The 26502-nt window shown below is 46.5% G+C and overlaps 1 protein-coding gene across 1 annotated transcript; it reads left to right on the forward strand.

Annotated features, from left to right (window-relative positions):
* Positions 1 to 1837: 1837 nt before the first annotated feature.
* GEMIN4 (gem nuclear organelle associated protein 4) lies at positions 1838 to 25111 on the forward strand. Its single transcript, XM_075334215.1, has 3 exons — positions 1838 to 1976; positions 9835 to 9892; positions 21380 to 25111. Exons 2-3 carry the CDS (start codon positions 9871 to 9873, stop codon positions 24571 to 24573), a joined length of 3216 nt encoding a protein of 1071 aa, XP_075190330.1. The 5' UTR covers positions 1838 to 1976; positions 9835 to 9870; the 3' UTR covers positions 24574 to 25111.
* The last annotated feature ends 1391 nt before the right edge of the window (positions 25112 to 26502 follow it).

Below are 26502 nucleotides of genomic sequence, written 5' to 3' on the forward strand. Positions count from 1 at the left end.
CACGGACAGCGACGCCAGGGACAGGTGAGTAGAATGTTCCCATTCTCCGTGTGTTATCACGAATAACACACGGAGAACACACGTGTACCATAAACACGGAACACAGAGGGCAATCCGCACCTTTGACACATCCGTGAAAAATGTGCGTAATTTTCAGACGTGTGAAGGTGGCCTAAGGCTGTGTGCACACGTGTGCTTTTTTCATGCTTTTACGCTGCGTTTTGCACCGCAGCGTGAAAGCATGCGTCCTGCGTCCCCTGCACAATCTATGAAGATGGTGCATAATCCATGTGCACGTTGCGTTTTAGAGCGCAGTGATTTGCATGCTGAAATATTTTGCCAAAACGCTGCGTTCTAAAAAGCAACATGTCACTTCTTTTGTGCATTTTGGATGCTTTTCCCTCTGTCTGTGGCAGAGCAAGCATCAAGAACGCATGAATTCTGCATGTACAATGCGTCTTAGAACGCAGCTTTTCGGCTGCGCTCTGAAACGCACATGCAGTAACTTAGGCTACTTTCACACCTCCGGTTTTTGCTCTGCAGCACAATCTGGCGCTCTGCAGAAAAACCGCAACCGTTTTTTTTGCCGCCGGTTGCGGGTTTTTTTGCATAGACTTACATTACTGCCGTATTGTGCCGCATGGACTTACGTTTGGTCCGGTTTTTGCCGCATGTGGCAGATTTAGCCAATGCCGCGGCCGGATGGAACGTTGCCTGCAACTTTTTTTGCTCCAGCAAAAAAAAAAAAAAAAAGCATTGCGCCGCATCCGGCCGCTGCGGCGCAGTTTTCAATGCATGCCTATGGACGCCGGATGTGGCGTGATGCGGAAAAAACGCATCCGACCGCCGCATGCGGTTTCTTCCACTGCGCATGCTCAGTAGCGTGCCGCAACCGGAAAAAAACGGACCGGCCTCATGTAAAAACTTATGAAAAGCATGCGGTGTTTTCGCCGCATCCGTTGCATAGGTTTCACAGCCAGATTGACCCGCATGGCTCAAACCGGATGTGTGAAAGTAGCCTTAAACGCTACGGAATAGAACGCAGACGTGCGCACATAGCCTAATTGTTCAAAAACATGCCAAATGCTTTTAAAGTTCTTCAGGTTACATTGCCCTGTTGACACTTTGCGATCAATAATGGGGTTTTGCGTTGCAGTTTGGGCACGCGGTCTCTGAAAGGTTCCATATCACTGCCCTAGAGTAACTGTGGCGTTTATACCAGAGCATGGACTGACCTGTGGCAGCAGTTTAAAGGGACGGTCTATGACTATCAATATCAGGTCGGCGGGGGCAGATGTCTGCTTTTGCTATGGCCCGATGTCCGCTACAGGCGGAGCAGAATAATACAGCGCCGCGCATTGCTTAGTGGCCGCTACTCAGTACTGCAGGTGCTGCTGGAGCAGAGCTCAGATGATCATTGGGGGCTGCCAGGGTCAGAGCCCCATCACCCCAATGACCTAGGTCTTCAGCTAGACCTACAGCCATATTTATTACAGGGCCGGTCTGCACCATAGCGTCTCCATGCTGACAGGACATTCTGTGCGGCAGAGGACAGGCTGCCACCGGTCACGGTAATGCGTAGCCCGGCATAGTCAGCAAGGCGCAGGCTTACAGTGAGGCGGCTTCTATCAGTCCTGCGGCGCCTTCCGTTACCCTGACAACACCGCTGTATAGCTCCGCCAGCAAATGTGCCTGTGCCCTCTGCTGGCAGGAAAAGACACCTGCAATGTCGCATACTAATGACGTCAGAGGGACTTTGCGATAGAACATTATTCCTGTCTTTCGGAAAGGAGCCATTTTGGATGTGATACTTGTGCTAACTAAACAGAAGAATGGCTTCGGAAATATGGCTGCTGCAATGTCTACGGCTGTAACAGAACGAAGCCGTGTCTGAAGTAATTGCCTAGAGCGAGTTGTGTCACAGGACGCTGCGGAGCCGCATTGTACGGGGCTGTGTGCGGCTCCTGACTGGACAGGTATGGAGTCCTGCAAAGTGTTCTTGGGATACATGTGTCTATGTATGACTACAGCATGTGTACATGGATCTATGTATGGCTACAGCATGTGTACATGGATCTCTGTATGACTACAGCATGTGTACATGGATCTATGTATGGCTACAGCATGTGTACATGGATCTCTGTATGACTACAGCATGTGTACATGGATCTCTGTATGACTACAGCATGTGTACATGGATCTCTGTATGACTACAGCATGTGTACATGGATCTCTGTATGGCTACAGCATGTGTACATGGATCTCTGTATGACTACAGCATGTGTACATGGATCTCTGTATGACTACAGCATGTGTACATGGATCTATGTATGGCTACAGCATGTGTACATGGATCTCTGTATGACTACAGCATGTGTACATGGATCTCTGTATGACTACAGCATGTGTACATGGATCTCTGTATGACTACAGCATGTGTACATGGATCTCTGTATGGCTACAGCATGTGTACATGGATCTCTGTATGACTACAGCATGTGTACATGGATCTCTGTATGACTACAGCATGTGTACATGGATCTCTGTATGACTACAGCATGTGTACATGGATCTCTGTATGACTACAGCATGTGTACATGGATCTCTGTATGACTACAGCATGTGTACATGGATCTCTGTATGACTACAGCATGTGTACATGGATCTCTGTATGACTACAGCATGTGTACATGGATCTCTGTATGACTACAGCATGTGTACATGGATCTCTGTATGACTACAGCATGTGTACATGGATCTCTGTATGGCTACAGCATGTGTACATGGATCTCTGTATGGCTACAGCATGTGTACATGGATCTCTGTATGGCTACAGCATGTGTACATGGATCTCTGTATGGCTACAGCATGTGTACATGGATCTCTGTATGACTACAGCATGTGTACATGGATCTGTGTATGACTACAGCATGTGTACATGGATCTCTGTATGGCTACAGCATGTGTACATGGATCTCTGTATGGCTACAGCATGTGTACATGGATCTCTGTATGGCTACAGCATGTGTACATGGATCTCTGTATGACTACAGCATGTGAACATGGATCTATGTATGACTACAGCATGTGAACATGGATCTATGTATGACTACAGCATGTGTACATGGATCTCTGTATGACTACAGCATGTGAACATGGATCTCTGTATGGCTACAGCATGTGTACATGGATCTCTGTATGACTACAGCATGTGTACATGGATCTCTGTATGACTACAGCATGTGTACATGGATCTCTGTATGACTACAGCATGTGTACATGGATCTCTGTATGACTACAGCATGTGTACATGGATCTCTGTATGACTACAGCATGTGTACATGGATCTCTGTATGGCTACAGCATGTGTACATGGATCTCTGTATGGCTACAGCATGTGTACATGGATCTCTGTATGACTACAGCATGTGTACATGGATCTCTGTATGACTACAGCATGTGTACATGGATCTATGTATGGCTACAGCATGTGTACATGGATCTCTGTATGACTACAGCATGTGTACATGGATCTCTGTATGACTACAGCATGTGTACATGGATCTCTGTATGACTACAGCATGTGTACATGGATCTCTGTATGGCTACAGCATGTGTACATGGATCTCTGTATGACTACAGCATGTGTACATGGATCTCTGTATGACTACAGCATGTGTACATGGATCTCTGTATGACTACAGCATGTGTACATGGATCTCTGTATGACTACAGCATGTGTACATGGATCTCTGTATGACTACAGCATGTGTACATGGATCTCTGTATGACTACAGCATGTGTACATGGATCTCTGTATGACTACAGCATGTGTACATGGATCTCTGTATGACTACAGCATGTGTACATGGATCTCTGTATGGCTACAGCATGTGTACATGGATCTCTGTATGGCTACAGCATGTGTACATGGATCTCTGTATGGCTACAGCATGTGTACATGGATCTCTGTATGACTACAGCATGTGTACATGGATCTGTGTATGACTACAGCATGTGTACATGGATCTCTGTATGGCTACAGCATGTGTACATGGATCTCTGTATGGCTACAGCATGTGTACATGGATCTCTGTATGGCTACAGCATGTGTACATGGATCTCTGTATGACTACAGCATGTGAACATGGATCTATGTATGACTACAGCATGTGAACATGGATCTATGTATGACTACAGCATGTGTACATGGATCTCTGTATGACTACAGCATGTGAACATGGATCTCTGTATGGCTACAGCATGTGTACATGGATCTCTGTATGACTACAGCATGTGTACATGGATCTCTGTATGACTACAGCATGTGTACATGGATCTCTGTATGACTACAGCATGTGTACATGGATCTCTGTATGACTACAGCATGTGTACATGGATCTCTGTATGACTACAGCATGTGTACATGGATCTCTGTATGGCTACAGCATGTGTACATGGATCTCTGTATGGCTACAGCATGTGTACATGGATCTCTGTATGACTACAGCATGTGTACATGGATCTCTGTATGACTACAGCATGTGTACATGGATCTCTGTATGGCTACAGCATGTGAACATGGATCTATGTATGACTACAGCATGTGTACATGGATCTCTGTATGACTACAGCATGTGTACATGGATCTCTGTATGGCTACAGCATGTGTAGATGGATCTCTGTATGGCTACAGCATGTGTAGATGGATCTCTGTATGGCTACAGCATGTGTACATGGATCTCTGTATGGCTACAGCATGTGTACATGGATCTCTGTATGGCTACAGCATGTGTACATGGATCTCTGTATGGCTACAGCATGTGTACATGGATCTCTGTATGGCTACAGCAGGTGTACATGGATCTCTGTATGGCTACAGCAGGTGTACATGGATCTCTGTATGGCTACAGCAGGTGTACATGGATCTCTGTATGACTACAGCATGTGTACATGGATCTCTGTATGGCTACAGCATGTGTACATGGATCTCTGTATGGCTACAGCATGTGTACATGGATCTCTGTATGGCTACAGCATGTGTACATGGATCTCTGTATGACTACAGCATGTGTACATGGATCTGTGTATGACTACAGCATGTGTACATGGATCTCTGTATGGCTACAGCATGTGTACATGGATCTCTGTATGGCTACAGCATGTGTACATGAATCTCTGTATGGCTACAGCATGTGTACATGAATCTCTGTATGGCTACAGCATGTGTACATGGATCTCTGTATGGCTACAGCATGTGTACATGGATCTCTGTATGGCTACAGCATGTGTACATGGATCTCTGTATGGCTACAGCATGTGTACATGGATCTCTGTATGGCTACAGCATGTGTAGATGGATCTCTGTATGGCTACAGCATGTGTACATGAATCTCTGTATGGCTACAGCATGTGTACATGAATCTCTGTATGGCTACAGCATGTGTACATGGATCTCTGTATGGCTACAGCATGTGTACATGGATCTCTGTATGGCTACAGCATGTGTACATGGATCTCTGTATGGCTACAGCATGTGTACATGGATCTCTGTATGGCTACAGCATGTGTACATGGATCTCTGTATGGCTACAGCATGTGTACATGGATCTCTGTATGACTACAGCATGTGAACATGGATCTCTGTATGACTACAGCATGTGAACATGGATCTCTGTATGACTACAGCATGTGAACATGGATCTATGTATGACTTCAGCATGTGAACATGGATTTATGTGTGGCTACAGTTAGTGTACATGGATCTATGTATGACTACAGCATTTGTACATGGATCTATGTATGGCTTCAGCATGTGAACATGGATCTATGTATGGCTACAGCATGTGTACGTGGATCTCTGTATGGCTGTACATGTTCTGGGTGTTGTCTGGGTGTGGCGGGGGGTAAGAGCGGTGTTGTATGTGTGTTGCGTTGTTTGTGGAGCGCTGTGTGTCTGTAGCGTTGTGTGAGTTGCGTGGTTTGTGTGGGTGTGGTGTGTTTTGGGGGGAGGTATGTTTTGTGCAATGTGTGTGTTGTGCGGTATGTGCGTATATTTATGTATGCCGCGGTGTTTGTGTGTTGTGTGTGTGCGGCGTTGTCTGTCTGTGTGTGTGGGTGTCTGTGTAGGGCGGTGTTTGTGGTTCCCAGTGTGTGTGTGGTGTGTTGTGTGTGTGTGTTGGGGGGAGGTGTGCACCTCCCATCGTGCTCCATCCCCCATGCTGCGCACCCCCCATCGTGCTCCATCCCCCATGCTGCCCAACCCCCATCGTGCTCCATCCCCCATGGTGCGCACTCCCCATCGTGCTCCATCCCCCATGCTGCGCACTCCCCATCGTGCTCCATCCCCCATGCTGCGCACTCCCCATCGTGCTCCATCCCCCATGCTGCGCACTCCCCATCGTGCTCCATCCCCCATGCTGCGCACTCCCCATCGTGCTCCATCCCCCATGCTGCGCACTCCCCATCGTGCTCCATCCCCCATGCTGCGCACTCCCCATCGTGCTCCATCCCCCATGCTGCGCACTCCCCATCGTGCTCCATCCCCCATGCTGCGCACTCCCCATCGTGCTCCATCCCCCATGCTGCGCACTCCCCATCGTGCTCCATCCCCCATGCTGCGCACTCCCCATCGTGCTCCATCCCCCATGCTGCGCACTCCCCATCGTGCTCCATCCCCCATGCTGCGCACTCCCCATCGTGCTCCATCCCCCATGCTGCGCACTCCCCATCGTGCTCCATCCCCCATGCTGCGCACTCCCCATCGTGCTCCATCCCCCATGCTGCGCACTCCCCATCGTGCTCCATCCCCCATGCTGCGCACTCCCCATCGTGCTCCATCCCCCATGCTGCGCACTCCCCATCGTGCTCCATCCCCCATGCTGCGCACTCCCCATCGTGCTCCATCCCCCATGCTGCGCACTCCCCATCGTGCTCCATCCCCCATGCTGCGCACTCCCCATCGTGCTCCATCCCCCATGCTGCGCACTCCCCATCGTGCTCCATCCCCCATGCTGCGCACTCCCCATCGTGCTCCATCCCCCATGCTGCGCACTCCCCATCGTGCTCCATCCCCCATGCTGCGCACTCCCCATCGTGCTCCATCCCCCATGCTGCGCACTCCCCATCGTGCTCCATCCCCCATGCTGCGCACTCCCCATCGTGCTCCATCCCCCATGCTGCGCACTCCCCATCGTGCTCCATCCCCCATGCTGCGCACCCCCCATCGTGCTCCATCCCCCATGCTGCGCACCCCCCATTGTGCTCCATCCCCCATGCTGCTCACCCCCCATCGTGCTCCATCCCCCATGCTGCGCACCCCCCATCGTGCTCCATCCCCCATGCTGCGCACCCCTCATCGTGCTCCATCCCCCATGCTGCGCACTCCCCATCGTGCTCCATCCCCCATGCTGCTCACTCCCCATCGTGCTCCATCCCCCATGCTGCGCACTCCCCATCGTGCTACATCCCCCATGCTATAATAGTTCTCCTATTATACTCAGAGAGGAGTATAATAGGAGGACTATAATAGGAGGAGTAGTCCTGGGGGGAGAGGAGTATAATGCCGGCTCCCTGCACATGTGTACCGGGAGCCGGTGTACGCTGGTAACTATCATACACATCGGGTAACTAAGGGACCTTAGTTACCCGATGTGTATAATGGTTACGAGCGTTCACCGGCTCCGTCACGATCCCAGCATCGCAAGGGTATGTCTGGCGCTGCTGGGATCGTGACGGAGCCAGTGTACACTGGTAACTATGATACACATCGGGTAACCAAGGGACCTTAGTTACCCGATGTGTATAATGGTTACCAGCGTACACCGGCTCCGTCACGATCCCAGCAGCGCAAGGTTATGTCTGGCGATGCATGCGGAGGGCCGAGGCGAGCGGGCAATCCATGCGGAGGGCGGGGCCAGGCCGAGGCGAGCGACCAATCCGTGGGGGGGCGGAGACGAGCGGCCAATCCGTGCGAGGGGGCAGGACCATGGCGAGCCCAGCTGCCAATCAGCTTTGTGTCACCGTAAGGACACAATTTTGGAGCAAGACAGACAGACAGACAGACAGACAGAATAAGGCAATTATATATATAGATATATAAAAGCATTTGTATGTTTCCAAGCATGTATGTGGCTCCCTTGACCTTTTAAACCTTTTCCCACATTTCAGGCTTCAAACATAAAGATAAAAATTTTAATGTTATGGTGAAGAATCAACAAGTGGGACACAATTATGAAGTTGAATGAAATTTATTGCTTATTTTAAACTTTTATAAAAAATAAATAACTGAAAATTGGGGCGTGCAATATTATTTGTCCCCTTTACTTTCAGTGCAGCAAACTCACTCCAGAAGTTCATTGAGGATCTCTGAATAATCCAATGTTGTCCTAAATGACTGATGATAAATATAATCCACCTGTGTGTAATATAGTCTCCGTATAAATGCACCTGCTCTGTGATAATCTCAGTGTTCTGTTTAAAGCACAGAGCGCATCATGAAGATCAAGGAACACAAGAGGCAGGTCCGTGATACTGTTGTGGAGAAGTTTAAAGCCAGATTTGGTTACAAAAATTTCCACAACTTTAAACATCCCAAGAAGCACTGTGCAAGCGATCATATTGAAATGGAAGGAGTATCCTACCACTGCAAAACTACCAAGACCAGGCCAGCCGTCAAAAATTTCATGTCAAACAAGGAGAAGACTGATCAGAGATGCAGCCAAGAGGCTCATGATCACTCTGGATGAACTGCAGAGATCTACAGCTGAGGTGGGAGAGTCTGTCCATAGGACAAAAATCAGTTGTACACTGCACAAATCTGGCCTTTATGGAAGAGTGGCAAGAAGAAAGCCATTTCTCAAAGATATCCATAAAAAGTGTTTAAAGTTTGCCACAAGCCACCTGGGAGACACCAAACATGTGGAAGAAGGTGCTCTGGTCAGATGAAACCAAAATGGAACTTTTTGGGCACAATGCCAAACAATATGTTTGGCGTAAAAGCAACACAGCTCATCACCCTAAACACACCATCCCCACTGTTAAACATGGTGGTGGCAGCATCATGGTTTGGGCCTGCTTTTCTTCAGTAGAGACAGGGAAGATGGTTAAAATTGATGGGAAGATGGATGGAGACAAATACAGGACCATTCTTGAAGAAAATCTGTTGGAGTCTGCAATAGACCTGAGACTGGGACGGAAATTTGTCTTCCAACAAGACAATGATCCCAAACAAAGCAAAATCTACAATGGAATGGTTCACAAATAAACGTATCCAGGTGTTAGAATGGCCAAGTCAAAGTCCAGACCTGAATCCAATCGAGAATCTGTGGAGAGAGCTGAAAACTGCTGTTCACAAACGCTCTCCATCCAACCTCACTCAGCTCCGGCTGTTTGCAAAGGAAGAATGGGCAAGAATTTCAGTCTCTCGATGTGCAAAACTGATAGACACTTACCCCAAGCGACTTGCAACTGTAATCGCAGCAAAAGGTGGTGCTACAAAGTATTAACTTAATGGGGATGAATAATATTGCACACTTTTCAGTTTATTATTTTTTACGAAGGTTTAAAATAAGCAATAAATTTCGTTCAACTTCACACTTGTGTCCCACTTGTTGTTGATTCTTCACCATAACATTAAAATTTGTATCTTTATGTTTGAAGCCTGAAATGTGGGAAAAGGTTTAAAAATTCAAAGGGGCCGAATACTTACCGTAAGGCACTGTATGTATGTCCTACTGCTATGATGTTTGGACATCATGGATTATTGCATTAATAGTTGTTTCCATTAATCATTTTCTTACCATATTCTTATAACCTTAGTCCACTTGTTTTTAGATTGTGCTGGTGCTATGCTGTAAGAATTTCCATACCATGAGTAATGCAATGGAATTTGGTAAGTATACGTGATATCTGACTTGCTAGAATACTTTCTTGTATATAAACTGCCTACTTCGAGCCTGTACTTCCACTCTGAAACATTGGTAAAACTTGTTGACTCCTTCACATTTTCTGACAATGGTTTTCCAATGGGGTGTATGTCTAGAGACTCAATTTCCTGCCATATTCAATATCTCTGATTGTTGTCAGTAAATTAAGTAATTACTTACACCTAAAGGCTGAAATTATTTTGTTAATTGGACTTTACTCTTTTTAAAGGGAACATGTCATGTAAAAAAATGCAGATATGAGGATAATCAGCCTCTTGTCAGTCAGTGGCAGGCACGGTTACAGCCGCCGCTTACTGTGCACATAATGCACTGACTGAAACTGCGCCGGCTGCACCACTACACTGTGTACAGAATTATTAGGCAAATGAGTATTTTGATCACATGATACTTTTTATACATGTTGTACTACCCAAGCTGTAAAGGCTGAGAGCCAACTACCAATTAAGTAAATCAGGTGATGTGCATCTCTGTAATGAGGAGGGGTGCGGTGTAATAACATCAACACCCTATATAAGGTGTACTTAATTATTAAGCAACTTCATTTCCTTTGGCAAAATGGATCAGTAGAGAAATTTGACGGGCTCTGAAAAGTCCAAAATTGTGAGATGTCTTGCAGAGGGATGCAGCAGTCTTGAAATTGCCAAACGTTTGAAGCGTGATCACTGAACAATCAAGCGTTTCATAGCAAATAACCAACAGGGTCGCAAGAAGCGTGTTGGGCAAAATAACTGCCCATGAATTGAGGAAAATCAAGCGTGAAGCTGCCAAGATGCCATTTGCCACCAGTTTGGCCATATTTCAGATCTGCAACGTTACTGGAGTATCAAAAAGCACAAGGTGTGCCATACTCAGGGACATGGCCAAGGTAAGGAAGGCTGAAAAACAACCACCTTTGAACAAGAAACAGAAGATAAAACGTCAAGACTGGGCCAAGAAATATCTTAAGACTGATTTTTCCAAGGTTTTATGGACTGATGAAATGAGAGTGACTCTTGATGGGCCAGATGGATGGGCCAGAGGCTGGATCAGTAAAGGGCAGAGAGCTCCACTCCGAGGATTTTGGGTTGATTGAGAACATAGTTGTTGATCAATAATTAAAAAAAATCCTCTAAAATACAACTTGCCTAATAATTCTGCACACAGTGTATAACTGACAGCCCGAGGAATACAGGTCAAAATATTATTAACCTCATATCTGCCAGTTTATAGTCTTTCTACATGTCCGTTTATGTATGTGCACATGGGTGCATCGGCAACAGAAATTTCCGGATTTACAGTAGCAGCATTTTGTGAATTGTAACAGATGTATGGGAATATCCACAGCATAAATTGTCCTGCGCAGCGGATTTGGAATTTCAACTTGCCTCTATTGTTATCATGTTTCACTTGCACCGTTTTTGCAATGAAATTTGCAGAGGAATTTCATGTGCGCTTATTCTTTAACTTGGCTTTTCACAAGGTGTCTTTAACTTGTCTTTTTGTGGACATGTTTAAAGGAACCTGCCAGCGCTTTTGTTTTTCTTTATCGTTCCTTCCATGGGAGACCCAAACCATGGGGTGTATAGCTAGCGCCTCCGGAGGACACACAAAGTACTACACTCAAACGTGTAGCTCCTCCCTCCGGGCTATATACACTCCCTGGATGACAATCTATCCAGTTCAATACTTTGTGTTTCAGGAGGAACACACACTTGCATTCTCTGATATTTTTTTCTCATTTTTATTTTTTTTTAAAGATTTGGAAGAAAAGCGGGTCCAGTCTGGACTCCCGGCATGTCCCTTCACACCCCACTCTGTCGGCGGTGCTGTTAAGGTTGACTTTATAAGGCTGGAGCCTTCACATGCCGCGCTCCTTCACATCCTCTAAGAGGCTCTGGGTTGAAGTGGGAGCCTCCACGGTCCTCTCTGCTTGCAGACGACCGGTCTCCATCCGCAGCCCTGTCTGGTCCCTGCTGGAAGGAGCATTTACCCCCCTCTCCAGGGACATGGCCCTGCGTCTCAAAGATAAGTATAGAGACGTTTTTCAGGGGTCCCGGGACTTTTATTAGGGGGACAGTATGTGTTTTAACGTTACTGTACTTTCCGGCCGATTCTGGGGATTTCCCCTGAGAACCGCGCCGAAGGTGCCTGCTCGTCGGCCGCATTGTTAAATCTAGGCCCCGGCTTCTGTTTGGGCCTAGTTTCGGTATCGGCTTCTCTGCATGTTTTGCATACAGCGCCGCCCACCGCCCGGCCAGCAGAGGGGAGGGCACTCCTCCTTGGGGAGATGTCCCCTCCCCTGTCTGTCGTCCTGTATCTCTCTGCCCTCCGTTTTTCCCGCTCTTGGGCTTATACACGCCCCCCCTCTTTCTCCCAGCGCCATTTTCTCAGCGTTCTTGCGCTAGAGGGAGCTGGATGCTGCAGCTGCATTCTATCAGGAAGGCTAACGCTTCACAGGGGAGCGGTGGAATCCGGAGGGCACACAGAGAGCACGGGCTGGTAAGCCACAACCTCTGGTTGTGGACTTTTATTACACTCTCAGGCATTCTACAGGAGTATATTCTGGCTGCAGAGCTCTCCACCATCAGCAGCATGTCTGTCACTAGGAGCAAGGCTGCAAACATGTATGCTATATGCACTGCTTGCAAGCTCATTCTGCCAGAGCCAAGCACATACCCACATTGTGATGCCTGTGCTAATATGGTTGTGTCTCAGCCTGGAGCCTCCGCAGGGGTCCCTCCGGCTGCTTTGGCCCCGGTGGCTGAACCCCCGGCTTGGGTAGCATCTTTTTCTCAAGCTCTTTCCAGGTCTTTTGCCGACTCCATGGGGCAGCTGTCCCAGACACTGCTGTCCATGCATCAGCCCCCTTCACAGGGTGCTTCGGCTGCTCCTAGCTCTGCAGAGCTCTCAGAGCATGTCCCAGGACCCCGTCCCCCTAAACGGAGACGCAGGGACCCTTCTCCCTCCTCTTCCCACGGCTCTGATTCACGTGCCGAGGTGCAGGGCGAGGAGGACTCGTTTACTGTGGGCTCAGACGCTACCTCTATGTACCCCATTGACTTGTCTGAGGGAGATGCGGATGTTAGTGACTTAATTGCGTCCATTAACTCCGTACTGAACCTCAACCCACCAGAGTCTGAGGAACAAGCCTCTCTGGTAGAGATACACCAGTTTACCTCACCTAAGAAAGCTAGGAGTATGTTTTTTAACCACTCCAGCTTTCAGGCCACTGTTACCAAACCCAGGGCCTGTCCTGACAAACGTTTTCCGAAGCGTAGTTCAGATGACCGTTTTCCTTTTCCACCAGAGGTGGTTAAAGAATGGGCTCAGTCCCCAAAGGTGGACCCTCCGGTGTCCAGAATCTCAGCCCGCACAGTCGTGGCTGTGGCTGATGGCACTTCTCTTAAGGATCCCACTGACCGCCACGTTGACCTTTTGGCCAAGTCTGTATATGAGGTGGCTGGAGCCTCGTTCTCCCCGTCTTTTGCGGCAGTGTGGGCTCTCAAGGCAGTCTCTGCCTCTCTGGAGGAGATGCATTCCCTCACCAGGGACTCTATGCCTGAGCTGGAGACCTTAACTTCTCGAGCTTCGGCTTTTGCATCTTACGCCATGTCTGCCATCCTGGAGGCTTCTCACCGCACTGCGGTGGCCTCCGCTAACTCCCTCGCGATCCGCAGGATCTTGTGGCTTCGAGAGTGGAAAGCAGACGCTTCCTCAAAAAAGTACCTTGCGAGTCTCCCTTTTGCTGGGTCCAGGCTGTTTGGGGAACAGCTGGATGACATAATCAAGGAGGCTACTGGCGGGAAGAGTACTTCCTTGCCTCAAACTAAGGCCAGGAAACCTGTCCAGGGCAGGATCCAATCGAGGTTTCATTCCTTTCGTTCCTCTAACTGGTCATCCTCGAAACCCTCGGCCGCGTCCACTACCGCAGCCAAGGATCGTAAACCAAACTGGCGCGCAAAGCCGCGTCCTCAAAAGACCGGAGGAGCCGCTGCCACTAAGGCGGCCTCCTCTTGACTACCTGGCTGCGCCAGCAACGTCCTTGGTCGGTGGCAGGCTCTCCCACTTTGGAGACGTGTGGTTCCAACACGTCACCGATCAGTGGGTGCGGGATATTATCTCCCACGGCTACAGGATAGAATTTTCTTCCAGCCCGCCAACCGCCTTCTCTCAGGCCGTGGCCTCCCTGCAGGCCAACGGGGTTATTGTTCCGGTTCCCGGCCGGGAACGGTTCAGCGGTTTCTACTCAAACCTCTTTCTAGTCCCCAAGAAGGACGGTTCCTCCCGGCCCATCCTGGACCTCAAGCTTCTCAACAAGCATATTCAGGTGCAGCACTTTCGCATGGAATCTCTGAGATCGGTCATTGCCTCAATGACCCAAGGAGATTTTCTGGCATCCATCGACATCAGAGATGCCTATCTGCCTGTGCCTATTGCGGTCTCACACCAGCGTTGGCTACGCTTTGCAATCGGAGAGGAACATTTCCAGTTCGTGGCTCTTCCCTTTGGCTTAGCCACGGCCCCTCGGGTGTTCACCAAGGTCATGGCAGCAGTGGTTGCAGTCCTGCACCTCCAGGGATTGGCAGTGATTCCTTACCTGGACGACCTTCTAGTCAAGGCCTCATCCAGTGTAGACTGCCAGCGGAGTGTCTCTCTCACTGTCGCCACGCTAGTTCAGTTCGGGTGGCTTGTCAACCTGCCCAAGTCCACTCTGACCCCGACCCAGGTACTTTTGTACCTAGGGATGCAGTTCGAGACTCTGCCGGCACTTGTCAAGTTGCCCTTAGTCAAACAGCAGTCCCTTCGTCTGGCGGTGCGCTCTCTGCTGAGGCACCGCCGTCATTCCATCAGACACCTCATGCGGGTGCTGGGTCAGATGGTGGCGTCAATGGAAGCGGTTCCCTTTGCCCAGTTCCATCTGCGTCCCTTGCAGCTGGACATTCTCCGCTGTTGGGACAAGCGGATCTCTTCCTTGGACAGGCTGGTGGCTCTGTCATCTCAGACCAGGAACTCCCTTCAGTGGTGGCTTCAGCCCCTCTCCCTGTCACAGGGACGCTCCTTCCTGACTCCGTCCTGGGTGATACTCACCACGGATGCCAGCCTCTCCGGTTGGGGAGCGGTATTTCTTCATCACCGAGCACAGGGCACTTGGACTTCGTCCGAATCAGCCCTCCCGATCAATGTGCTGGAGATCAGAGCTGTGTTTCTAGCTCTCCTAGACTTTCACCACCTGTTGGCGGGCAAGCACATTCGGGTTCAGTCGGACAACGCGACGGCGGTTGCCTACATCAATCACCAGGGCGGGACTCACAGCCGTCTGGCGATGTTGGAGGTTCAACGAATCCTTCAGTGGACGGAGGACTTCAAGTCCACCATATCTGCGGTCCACATCCCAGGCGTGGAAAACTGGGAGGCCGATTATCTCAGCCGTCAAACCGTGGACGGCGGCGAGTGGGCCCTGCATCCGTCAGTGTTCAGATCGATCTGCCGCAAGTGGGGCACTCCGGAAGTGGATCTGATGGCATCCCGGCACAACAACAAGGTTCCGGTTTACGTGGCTCGCTCCCACGATCCTCAGGCCTTCGCAGCAGACGCACTGGTTCAAGATTGGGCTCAGTTCCGTCTGGCCTATGTGTTTCCCCCTCTAGCGCTCTTGCCCAGGGTTCTGCGCAAGATCGGTACGGAGGGCCGTCGAGTCATACTCATTGCTCCGGATTGGCCCAGGCGAGCTTGGTACCCAGACCTGCTCCGCCTGTCCGTAGAGGTGCCGTGGCATCTCCCGGACCGCCCAGACCTTCTCTCTCAAGGTCCGTTCTTCCGCCAGAATTCTGCGGCTCTCAGATTGACGGCGTGGCTCTTGAGTCCTGGATCCTGACGGCTTCAGGCATTCCCCCTGAGGTCATCTCCACCATGACTCAGGCTCGGAAGTCTTCCTCGGCCAAGATTTACCACAGGACTTGGAGAATTTTCCTGTCCTGGTGTCGCTCTTCCGGCCGTGCCCCTTGGCCGTTCTCCTTGCCGACCATCCTGTCTTTTCTACAGTCAGGCCTACAGTTAGGTCTGTCCCTCAATTCCCTCAAGGGACAGGTGTCGGCTTTGTCGGTATTGTTCCAGCGGCGTATCGCCCGACTGGCTCAGGTGCGCACCTTCATGCAGGGCGCATCTCACATCATCCCTCCTTACCGGCGGCCCTTGGATCCCTGGGACCTTAATCTGGTCCTCACGGCCTTACAGAAACCCCCCTTTGAGCCTCTCAGGGAGGTTCCCTTGTCTAGACTTTCACAGAAAGTTGTCTTTCTAGTAGCCATAACTTCTCTCAGGAGAGTTTCTGATTTGGCTGCGCTTTCTTCGGAATCCCCCTTTTTGGTGTTTCACCAAGACAAGGTGGTTCTTCGTCCGACTCCGGACTTTCTCCCTAAGGTGGTGTCTTCCTTCCACCTTAACCAGGACATTTCATTGCCCTCTCTTTGTCCGGCCCCTGTGCATCGCTGTGAGAAGGCGTTGCACACCTTGGATTTGGTGCGGGCGCTCCGAATCTATGTGTCACGCACCGCCGTTTTTCGGCGGTGCACCTCACTTTTTGTGCTAACCACGGGTCAGCGCAAGGGTCTCGCTGCTTCTAAGCCGACCCTAGCTCGTTGGATTAGGTCGGCTATCGCCGATGCCTACCAGTGTTCTCAGGTGCCTTCCCCGCCGGGGATTAAGGCGCACTCGACCAGAGCTGTCGGTGCCTCCTGGGCTTTCAGGCACCAGGCTACGGCTCAGCAGGTGTGTCAGGCTGCCACTTGGTCCAGTCTGCACACTTTTTCGAAGCACTACCAGGTGCATGCTCATGCTTCGGCAGATGCGAGCTTGGGCAGACGCATCCTTCAGGCGGCTGTCGCCCACTTGTGAAGTTAGGTTTTGCCTACTTCTCAGTTTGGTTTCTTTCCCACCCATGGACTGCTTTGGAACGTCCCATGGTTTGGGTCTCCCATGGAAGGAACGATAACGAAAAAGAGAATTTTGTTTACTTACCGTAAATTCTTTTTCTTGTAGTTCCGACATGGGAGACCCAGCACCCTCCCTGTTGCCTGTTGGCAGTTTTTTGTTCCGTGTGTTTCACCGGCTGTTGTTAGTAGACAGAGTTCTGGTTTTGCAACGTTTACTCTATCTCTACTTATGGGTGGATGTCCTCCTTCAGCTTTTGTACTGAACTGGATAGATTGTCATCCAGGGAGTGTATATAGCCCGGAGGGAGGAGCTACACGTTTGAGTGTAGTACTTTGTGTGTCCTCCGGAGGCGCTAGCTATACACCCCATGGTTTGGGTCTCCCATGTCGGAACTACAAGAAAAAGAATTTACGGTAAGTAAACAAAATTCTCTTTTTTTTCTTCACAGCTTGTAGTAGGCAATAGTCTCTCAACACGCAGGCAATTACCCTGACTATTCAATGTGCTGTCTCTTCTCATAGAGCAGTTCATATGTACATGCTGTGATCATATTCCCATGGGCGATGTCCTTCTGACTGGCCTCGTCATCCCTTCTGCACTGGAAGTATTGCTCACATATGGGGTATCTTCCCTACTTGAGAATCTGCAGTGCACCAATAAAACCAGGGAGGGTACATCTGACTTCATTGTGCACAAACAGTAAGGAATCATGTACAATATTTCCATTGCCGAAAAGATGACACAGCCTGTCAGAAGGGCATGCTTGTCAAGTTCCCTATAAAGGGGCTATCCATAGCGAAGTACAGTGCTTGGGCAGCCCTGTAGACAGAGGAGTTTGTGCATCTTCACTCTGCAGAACCCCCATTCTCAGAATTGCTGGGGGTCTCAGCAGGCAGATCCCTGGTGATTAGTAATTTAACCCAATGCTCTCTAAAAGGCAGAGTCACTATGAAAGGGAACACCTTTATTATAGAGTTAGGGCATGTGCCCACGATCAAGATTCACTGCATCCTGGACCCAGCGGTTCCTGACCTGCAGGGCCGCGAGTCTCCTCCGCAGGAGACCGCAGCTGCTTGTACCCACGATCAGGGTTCAGTGCGCTGCTGTCTCTCGCTTGTGTTCTCCTTACGGAGGATGCATGCAAATCCACAGCAAAAAATTGACATGCTTCAGTCTGGAAAGACTCACCGCAGGTCAGTTTTTGATGCGGATAAAACAAGCACAGTGGGCACGGGATTTCTAGAAATCCAATCCACTATGCTTGTTCTGTAGAACACACCGTTTTGGATGCAGCTGAAGCATGCTACGTCCAAAATGCTGCAAACACTGATCATGGACACGCACCCTTAGACAGTAGATGGCGGTCACAATAACAGCAATTAGCTAACATCTCTACAGGTTGATGATGACTACCCGTATTGCCAATAATGTACCATATGATCGAGCTGAGTTAAACAGAGAAAGAGATTCTAATTGCACCCGTTCCTATAATGTCTATTTACTCTAATTCAACATATGGACAGAAATAAACTATTTGAGGTAATGTTCTAACAAAGGTGCCGCATAATTGAGGTGACTGTGGAAAAAAAAAGTCACTTATGTATACGCCAGTTAGTGGTGTGAGTGTAAGTACTCTGACCAGATTTAAGCTGCATTTACACTGCAACATAATCGTGAATGAGCTTTGTTATAATTGCTCGTTTCACAATTGTTCTGCCGTGTTTAGGCTGGGGCCACACGGGGCACTACTGAGATGCTCGCATGAGACTCGGCTCGCGCTGGCAGCACAGCAGGAGCCGATTGTCATACGAGTGTGCTTGCATCTGAGCTCCGATCATGTGAGCAGACCTCAGCTGCGGGGGGCGGGCTGGCATGGAGGAGGAGAGTGTACTGCGAGTGCAGTGCGATTTTTCTCTCGCCCCATTCACTTGAATGTCGCAGCATGCTGTGATTGTTTTCTCGGGGTCCGATTAGGGCTGAGAAAATAATCGCTCATGTGCTGACACACAGGCTAATATTGGTCCGAGTGGAATGGGATGTTTTATCGCACTCCACTCACACCGATTTTCTCGCCGTGTGGCTTAGGCCTTAGTAAGTGGTCATTATTGATGAGCGAGCACTACCATGCTGGAGTGCTTGCTACTCGTAACGAGCAATCGGAATCTCAGACGTGCTTGACTCGTGTACCGAGTATATTGCAAGTCAATAGGAAAGTCGAGCATTTTTCTGGAAGATCTCAAGAATACTCCTCGAGTTTTGAATGGGCTTCCATTATACTCTGTATACAAGTCCAGCCCGTCCGAGCATCTGAATGCTTGTTACAAGTACTGAGCATAGTAGTGATCACCCAATGAATGAGCAAAAAGCATGGTCACTGGATGATTTGATTTTTTTGCTCAGTGCAAAAGATTATCATTTTCAGTGGTGCATCATCCAGTGTAAACAAGTCTCTAACTATGGCAGTCTGAGCACTGAGTAATCTTGTATAGATCACGCAATGTGAATCATTTATTTTGGTCTGTCTGTGTAAACAGTCATTTAAATGACAGCTGATCAGTAAGTGTTTACTGATCGGTAGTCATATCGTGCTGCCAGTCATTCTATATAGGTATAAGGCGCAATTCCAAATAGAGTTTATATGAGAATTTAATTATCTATATCACTTGCGTACGAAACAAAGCAGCTTAAAGGAAACATGTCACCTAGAATATGCGTTGTAACCTATCAGCAGACGCATTTGTGCCCTAATTACACCTCCCTACCCATCCCTGTGCTGTAAAATTGTATAATATGAAAGTAATAAAAAAACGTTTTATTACCTTCAGGATAGAATGAGCGACGGGGATGTCGCTCCATGGTATCACGCCCACAGGGGCGTGATACCACGGAAATATGCAGACGTCCATAGGGCAAGGTGCCGCCCCTGTGACCACATTCCCTGCTATTTACATACGAAATATGAAGGTAATAAAACGTTTTTTATTACTTTCATATTATACAATTTTACAGCACAGGGATGGGTAGGGAGGTGTAATTAGGGCACACATTCGTCTGCTGATAGGTCAGAACGCATATTCTAGGTGACAGGTTCCCTTTAAAGGGATTGTCCAGTCTAAAATGACTGTGGTCAATCTGACTGCAGCCTTGTAAATCTTTACATTGCATGCACTGTGCGCAGTGAGAATTCTCTGGGGTCTGAGCTGGGTACAGCAGTCGTGTCACTGCAATTATGTGATATGTATGCTCCTGGCCACATTCCGACTATATAGGGGTGGCCTCACTGAATATACTAGCGTTGAGCAAGGCTGCGCCCATCTAGTGGGAATGTGGCTGGGAGTATACATATCACATAATTGCAGTCACATGACTGCTGTTCCCTGCTCCGACACTGGAGAATCCTTATTGCGCATAGTGATGTACTCATGCTATGTGAGTATACACAAGTCGGCAGTCATAGTGACAGAGTGACACAGTGACTGTAGACTTGTCATTTTAGACTGGACAACTCCTTTTAAGTTTTGTTCCAGCCTCTTAAAGTAGGAAAAAAAGACAACGTGACCATCTGAGTAAAAAAAGATTATTCACTCTTGTTGTAAACAGACTCTTACCCTTACAAGGTCATCTGCTTAATGCCTTTGAGCAATGCAAAGAAATTTGCTAAATTTTTTAATAAGGACTGTTCACACTATGAGTGGCAGTGTGTATTACGAAACTTTTTTTTACTGTGTTGTGTGTGTATTATGAACCAATAAACAGCCCGCTAATTATCTATTATATAAAGCTGAGTGTATGTATGTATGTATGTATGTCCGCTAAAGGAATTTGCATGTACAATCATGAAATTTTGCACAGACACTCCATTTGACTCAGGAAACGTCAGACTATGTATTGAGGGGAAGTTTTAACCATGTGCGTTAGTCATTCGCCAAAAAACCTGCCTCCATTAAAGTTAATGGAGCTGGGAGCCACAGTGCAGTCAGAACTTCAGAAGAATGTGCAGCCATGCCCTTAAATGGAATGTTGGAGTGTCACAATGCAGCCAGGGAAAGAGAGGGACGGGGACAGGCAAAGAGAGAGGCAGGCAGGGAAAGAGAGGCAGGCAGGGAAAGAGAGAGGCAGGCAGACAGACAAAGAGAGAGGCAGACAGACAAAGAGAGACAGAGACTGGGAGAGACACAGTTACTATCCTGGGCAATGCTGGGTGCTACAGCTAGTTAGGTTATATAATAGTAAAGAAGCATGTAAACAGTACTTCCCTCTCTCTACATAAGAATTGCCTGACTTTCTTCAAAATATCTGAATTACTAAGGAGTTGTGAACTCTTCAAGATATTGGCAACAAGAAAATAATTTTCCTGTAGGTTTTAATTGCTTTTGTGGTTACTTGATCTTCTTGGCTTGCCGCTAATTAACAAAAAGTTGCTAAACAGGTTCTTATACAATATTTTTGTATTGTGTGTCTTTTTATCAGTGACCTGCAAACATTTATACTAAAGCTATTTTATTATTATTTTTCTCTAGGTAGTTGGAACATATGTGAACAAACAGTAGTTCTTCAAGGAGCTCTATTATTAGCTGAAAAACTGACTTTACAGAAAACCTTGCTGAAGATTAAAAAGGCTGAATGGCCTCTTGTAGAGAAGACGATCACAAATGCTTTAAAAGAAATCAGCTCAGGAACCTGGTCGCAAAGCCATGAATGGAGGAAGAAGATCGTTGCAATATTTTGGGCCAAAGTGCTCTCATGTCAAGCACAACACTCCTTGGATGGAGACTTTGATATTGACAGGAGATGGAAAGAGGATGTTTTCTTTCCTGTGGAAAACATGATTCCAAAAATGAATCACACTGTTTTGTTTGAAGTACTAAAAGCCACAAAAGCAGCAGATGTTTTTGCAGAACTTCTCTTGTCTTTACCAACACATTTTTGGGTTGAAGAAGCATCCTTGATGTTAAACCATGTTTGCGATGAAACTTCCATAGAAGATGTGACTTTTTTCCTGGATGTGTGGTGGGAAATATTGAAAAATAATCAAAACTGCAAGGATGAGATTGTCGAAATATTTTCAGCTGTTGCTTGTCAATACTTACCTAAGACAAAAGATGAAGTTTGCCAAACCTCTAAGAGATTTAAGTCTGATCCCGAGCAATTCCTACCTCCAACTGACAATATTCTATCTGTTTTTTTAGAGGGGCTTCCTAAAATCATGCAATGCATAGATAACGGCAAACTAAAGTGCTACACTATAGCAAATTTAGCTGACATGTTATGCTCATCTGCTTTTTTAGAAAAAGAATCCGATGATCTTCCGATAAGACTATATCTGGAGAAGCTAGTTGCTGTCCTTTGTTTTGGTAACACAAAGGTCAAGGATGATATTCCTCAAAAAAGTCTTCAAGATATGATTCGAGAAGCAGAGAGGACTGTGCAGAGTGGCAGCACTGCTTCTAGGTTCAGGTTATTAGGAGGTGCCCAACACATTGGCTTACAACTTTTGAAAGACCTACTGTCTCATTGGGGTGATGAGTTGCACAATTACATGAATAACGGTGACAAGAGTTCCTATGAATGTTTCAGGATGAATGGTAGTCTTGCATCTTTACATAAAAATTTGGTCCCAATTACATCTAGTGAGACTTTTCCTCAAGAACAAAGAGGGAACACTTTAGAACTGTCAAGCTTCATTTCGAGCCATCTGGAAAAAACCACCAACATTCGAATAATGTGTAAGATGAATGACGTGGACATGATGGCTACAGTTGCAAAAAACATAATTGACTATAAAATGTGCCGTTATAAGGAAATATGTTCTGAGTTTGTATCTGAAATAACTTGGGCCTTCTCCAGTGATTGGGTAAATTGCCTTAAAACAAATAGAGAGACTTTTCTGGAACCTGACCTCATTTTGAAGTTGTTGGAAACTGTCATTAAAGCCACTTATGAGCAGAATAATATAAACATCATGGACATTAAGAATGCTACAGCTATTATTTTAGATCTGTTTTGTGAGCTTTCATTAGCTCAGATGGATGATATGCTGATGAAGGTACTGAACACATGGGGTGAAAAAGGTCTGTCCCACTGCATGTCTGCATTTACCGATAATTTCCAAGAAGAGCTCAACATGACATTCAATCAAATCTCCCAAGATGTAACGGACTATGGCACAGTTTCTAGAGTGGCTAGGTTGGCCCTATTGTATCCTGAGTATGTTATAAGCAAAGCATGCCACTTTGCAGTTTCTAATCTTGGTGCTCATGTATTTTTAGCAAAAATATTAACTTCACTTCCTGCTTTAAGCTTTAGGATTCCCAATAATGCAGGCCCATCAGTCTCATTATTATCTCGCTGCTTGATGAAGACATGTTGGGGCAAACTCTCCGCTGATAAGGAAGAAAGTCAGTTTTTGTACTTGCTTGGTTATCTGATGAATCCTTCAGAAAATACAGGTGATAATGTCTCACTATTACAGCCAGCAGAGGTAGTGAGGACATTTGTTCTTCCATATATACTTGATGAATGCGATCACGTGGAGCTTTGCTTGCGTATTCTTCATAAAGCTCTAAATGTTGAGAACCCTTTGGATGAGTCTGGTAAACACTGGGTTCTTTCATGCTCACCGTTCCCTCTTATTATGTCTCTTTGTAAACTCCTCCATAGCTTCACTAGGTGCTGGCAACAATCAGATAAGCCATACTGCCTTACCTTGGGAATCAAGGAGCTAATCATTGAAATTCTTACCCAGATCTGCACTTTGACATTGCCTGAAGCTGAAATTAGCATAGAAACGTGGGGAAAGTCACTCTTTTGGCTTCACAGAAAAATGGAGCATTTAGATTGGGTTGTACGCTTGAGGATAAAGCCTGTATTTGGGGAGCATTTTAAAAATGAAGCCCCTGCATCCTTGTTTCAAGTCTGCAAACTCTCCGAGAATGAGTGGACACCTCTTGATCTACCAGAGTATGGTCCTGGCACAGGCCTATTAGCTTGGATGGAGTGCTGTTGTATTTCTAGAGAGATGAAAGACTTCATGCTTTCAGTTCTTTGCGTCAACATAGAAGACCCAGAAGAGGTTAATTTTTTTAGTAAAGGATTTTTAGTGGCCATGGTACAAGTCTTGCCATGGTGCAGCTCTACAGAGTGCAAGCTTCTCTCTCAGGTTGTGATGAGTCTTTTGAATAGACAACTGCTCCATGTCCCGTATTCTCTGGAATATGTACAGTTTATGCCTCTATTGAATCTCCGGCCTTTTGCCTATGATCTTCAGTTCTCAGTCTTATTACTCAGAGGGTTCCAGCTTCTTTGTAGCTCAAGTTGCTCTAACTGGCTTACAATTGATGGCCAAAAGCACATTGCGAGGCTTTACAGTGTGTGCATATCTGATATGCTGGATACTGTTAAACAGCAGCTGGCAGAATATAATCTTCAAATGCAGAAAGAAGCAAACTATGTCCAGGAGGTGTTATTTATTTACAGTCAGGTATTCTGTCATGTCCTCCATATCATTGCAATGATGCCAGAAAATACTTGTGAACCTCTCTTTTTTTTGGCACTAGAAATTCTCTCCCAGTACGAAAACCTGAAAGCAAATGACACTTCCAAAAACCGCTCGCTCAGGCAGGCTAACGAAAGGCATTTCTTGAAATCCATTACTGAGAATGTGAGCAATGAAGACCATCGAGCTACACTGATGCAGAAGATTAACAAGCTTTAAAGATAGAAATGTATAGCCCTATAGTTAACAGTACAGTCTCTTACAAGATGCCACAAATCCCTGCCTCAACTTCAGCAATGGCCATGTGAAGTATTGCATATCATCTATTAAAAGGGAGTGTCATCAGAAAATTACCTATTGTTTAAATAAGGTTTTGTTACCTGTGTTTTTTATTTCATCACTTTTATTAAAAAAACAATTAGTCATCTTGCAATTTTCAAAAGAAGAGTTGACGGCGTTTTCCTTGTCAGAGGTAGGATTACAAAGACAGGTAACACTCTATACACCTCTGATAACACAGGATCTCCAAATCACGGTAGGCCATGTTACAGCTCTCTTTGCACACCCTGATTAGATGCTTCAATACAAAATACATGGTCAGAGACTGGTCATTGCCGCATGTGACTTTCCTGAAACAGAATGTTAAATGATCCAGAGTCCAGCGTGAAAATTGCAAAATTTCTTTTTTTTTTATTTTTAATAAAGAATATCATCTAGGAAAAAAAGAAAACTAACAAAACCTATAAAGAACTACAACGTCTTATTGAAAAATCTTTATTGAAAAGTATAAAAAATACAAGATAAAAATATGCACAGCAAGAAGATGACTTGAGGAGGAACAACTTCACATAAGATGCAATTTCTCAGTGGCTAGCAATAGTAAACAAACATCATTATCAGATGGGATATGAGCAGAATACGTGTCAAAATACTGACATCCCAAATGGACTCAAAGTATCATCTGATAAGCCCTATTTGTAAAAAATAATTACATGCCACATATGGCTTTATAAAATATTACTAAAGTTCATCCAAGTGAATGAACACTCAAGCGCCCTTGGATAAAGCCTCGGCGAAACGCGTCAGGGTGTTCTGTGGTAAGATGCAGCATGTGATTACATTGGGTGTTCTATATATTTGCATGTGACTTATATGTATGTGGTGCGGCGTGTCAGGACTCTCATTTATAATTATTTTTCCATACTCTACATTGTTAGTTATGGCATTACCTACTTGTATTTGTTATTGATTCCTGACACCCCCTATTACATCTTTGGATGTCCTTGCTTCTTTACAGTCAATGCAGTGTTACATCTGTTATCATTATTATAGACATGCTGTCCTGTTTCCATCTACCATCCACCTGCTTTGCAGAGTGTTCATTCACATGGATCAACTTTAGTAATATTTTATAAACCCATATGTGGCATATAATTATTTTTTATAAATAGGGCTTATCAGATGATACTTTGAGTCCATTTGGGATGTCAGTATTTTGACAAGTATTCTACTCATATCCCATCTGATAATGATGTTTGTTTACTATTGCTAGCCACTGAGAAATTGCATCTTATGTGAAGTTGTTCCTCCTCAAGTCATCTTCTTGCTGTGCATATTTTTATCTTGTATTTTTTATACTTTTCAATAAAGATTTTTCAATATAAGATGTTGTAGTTCTTTATAGGTTTTGTTGGTTCACTGCGAACTACATCGGTATTGTGATCACATAGATCAATTTTTCAGGTTTGAAAAAAGAAAACTGTCAAAATATTTGAATGTATCCAACACACAAACATTATTTAAATTATAGATCTTTTTCTGATGACACCTACCCTTTACAATACCAGCCGTACACTATGTGCACTTAACATCAGACCCTTAAACAATTCCCCGCCAACATCATTGATAGCTTTGCTTCCTCTTTTTGAATGCTTAGGTATACTTCAGCTATAAAAAGCTCCAAAAGGTGCATACATTTAGGATTTTTCTTTAAGGGAATCTGTCAGTAGGATCAACCCTGCCAAGCCGTCTGTATGGAAATGTAGGTTATAAGAAGCTGAATAAAAAGATACCTTGATATCTGCAATCTGATGTCTTATTCCTGAGAACGCTACGTTTTTCTCACATGCAAAAATGAGCTCTAAGATC

The sequence above is a fragment of the Anomaloglossus baeobatrachus genome, chromosome 2 (genome assembly GCF_048569485.1).
Source record: "Anomaloglossus baeobatrachus isolate aAnoBae1 chromosome 2, aAnoBae1.hap1, whole genome shotgun sequence".
Lineage (NCBI taxonomy): Eukaryota > Metazoa > Chordata > Amphibia > Anura > Aromobatidae > Anomaloglossus > Anomaloglossus baeobatrachus.

Excerpts from the sequence above, each read along its gene's own strand:
- GEMIN4 (XM_075334215.1), top strand. The coding sequence starts at position 9,871 with ATGAGTAATGCAATGGAATTTG. Across the intron at positions 9,893-21,379 it reads GAGTAATGCAATGGAATTTG|GTAGTTGGAACATATGTGAA; the intron begins GTAAGTATACGT and ends ATTTTTCTCTAG.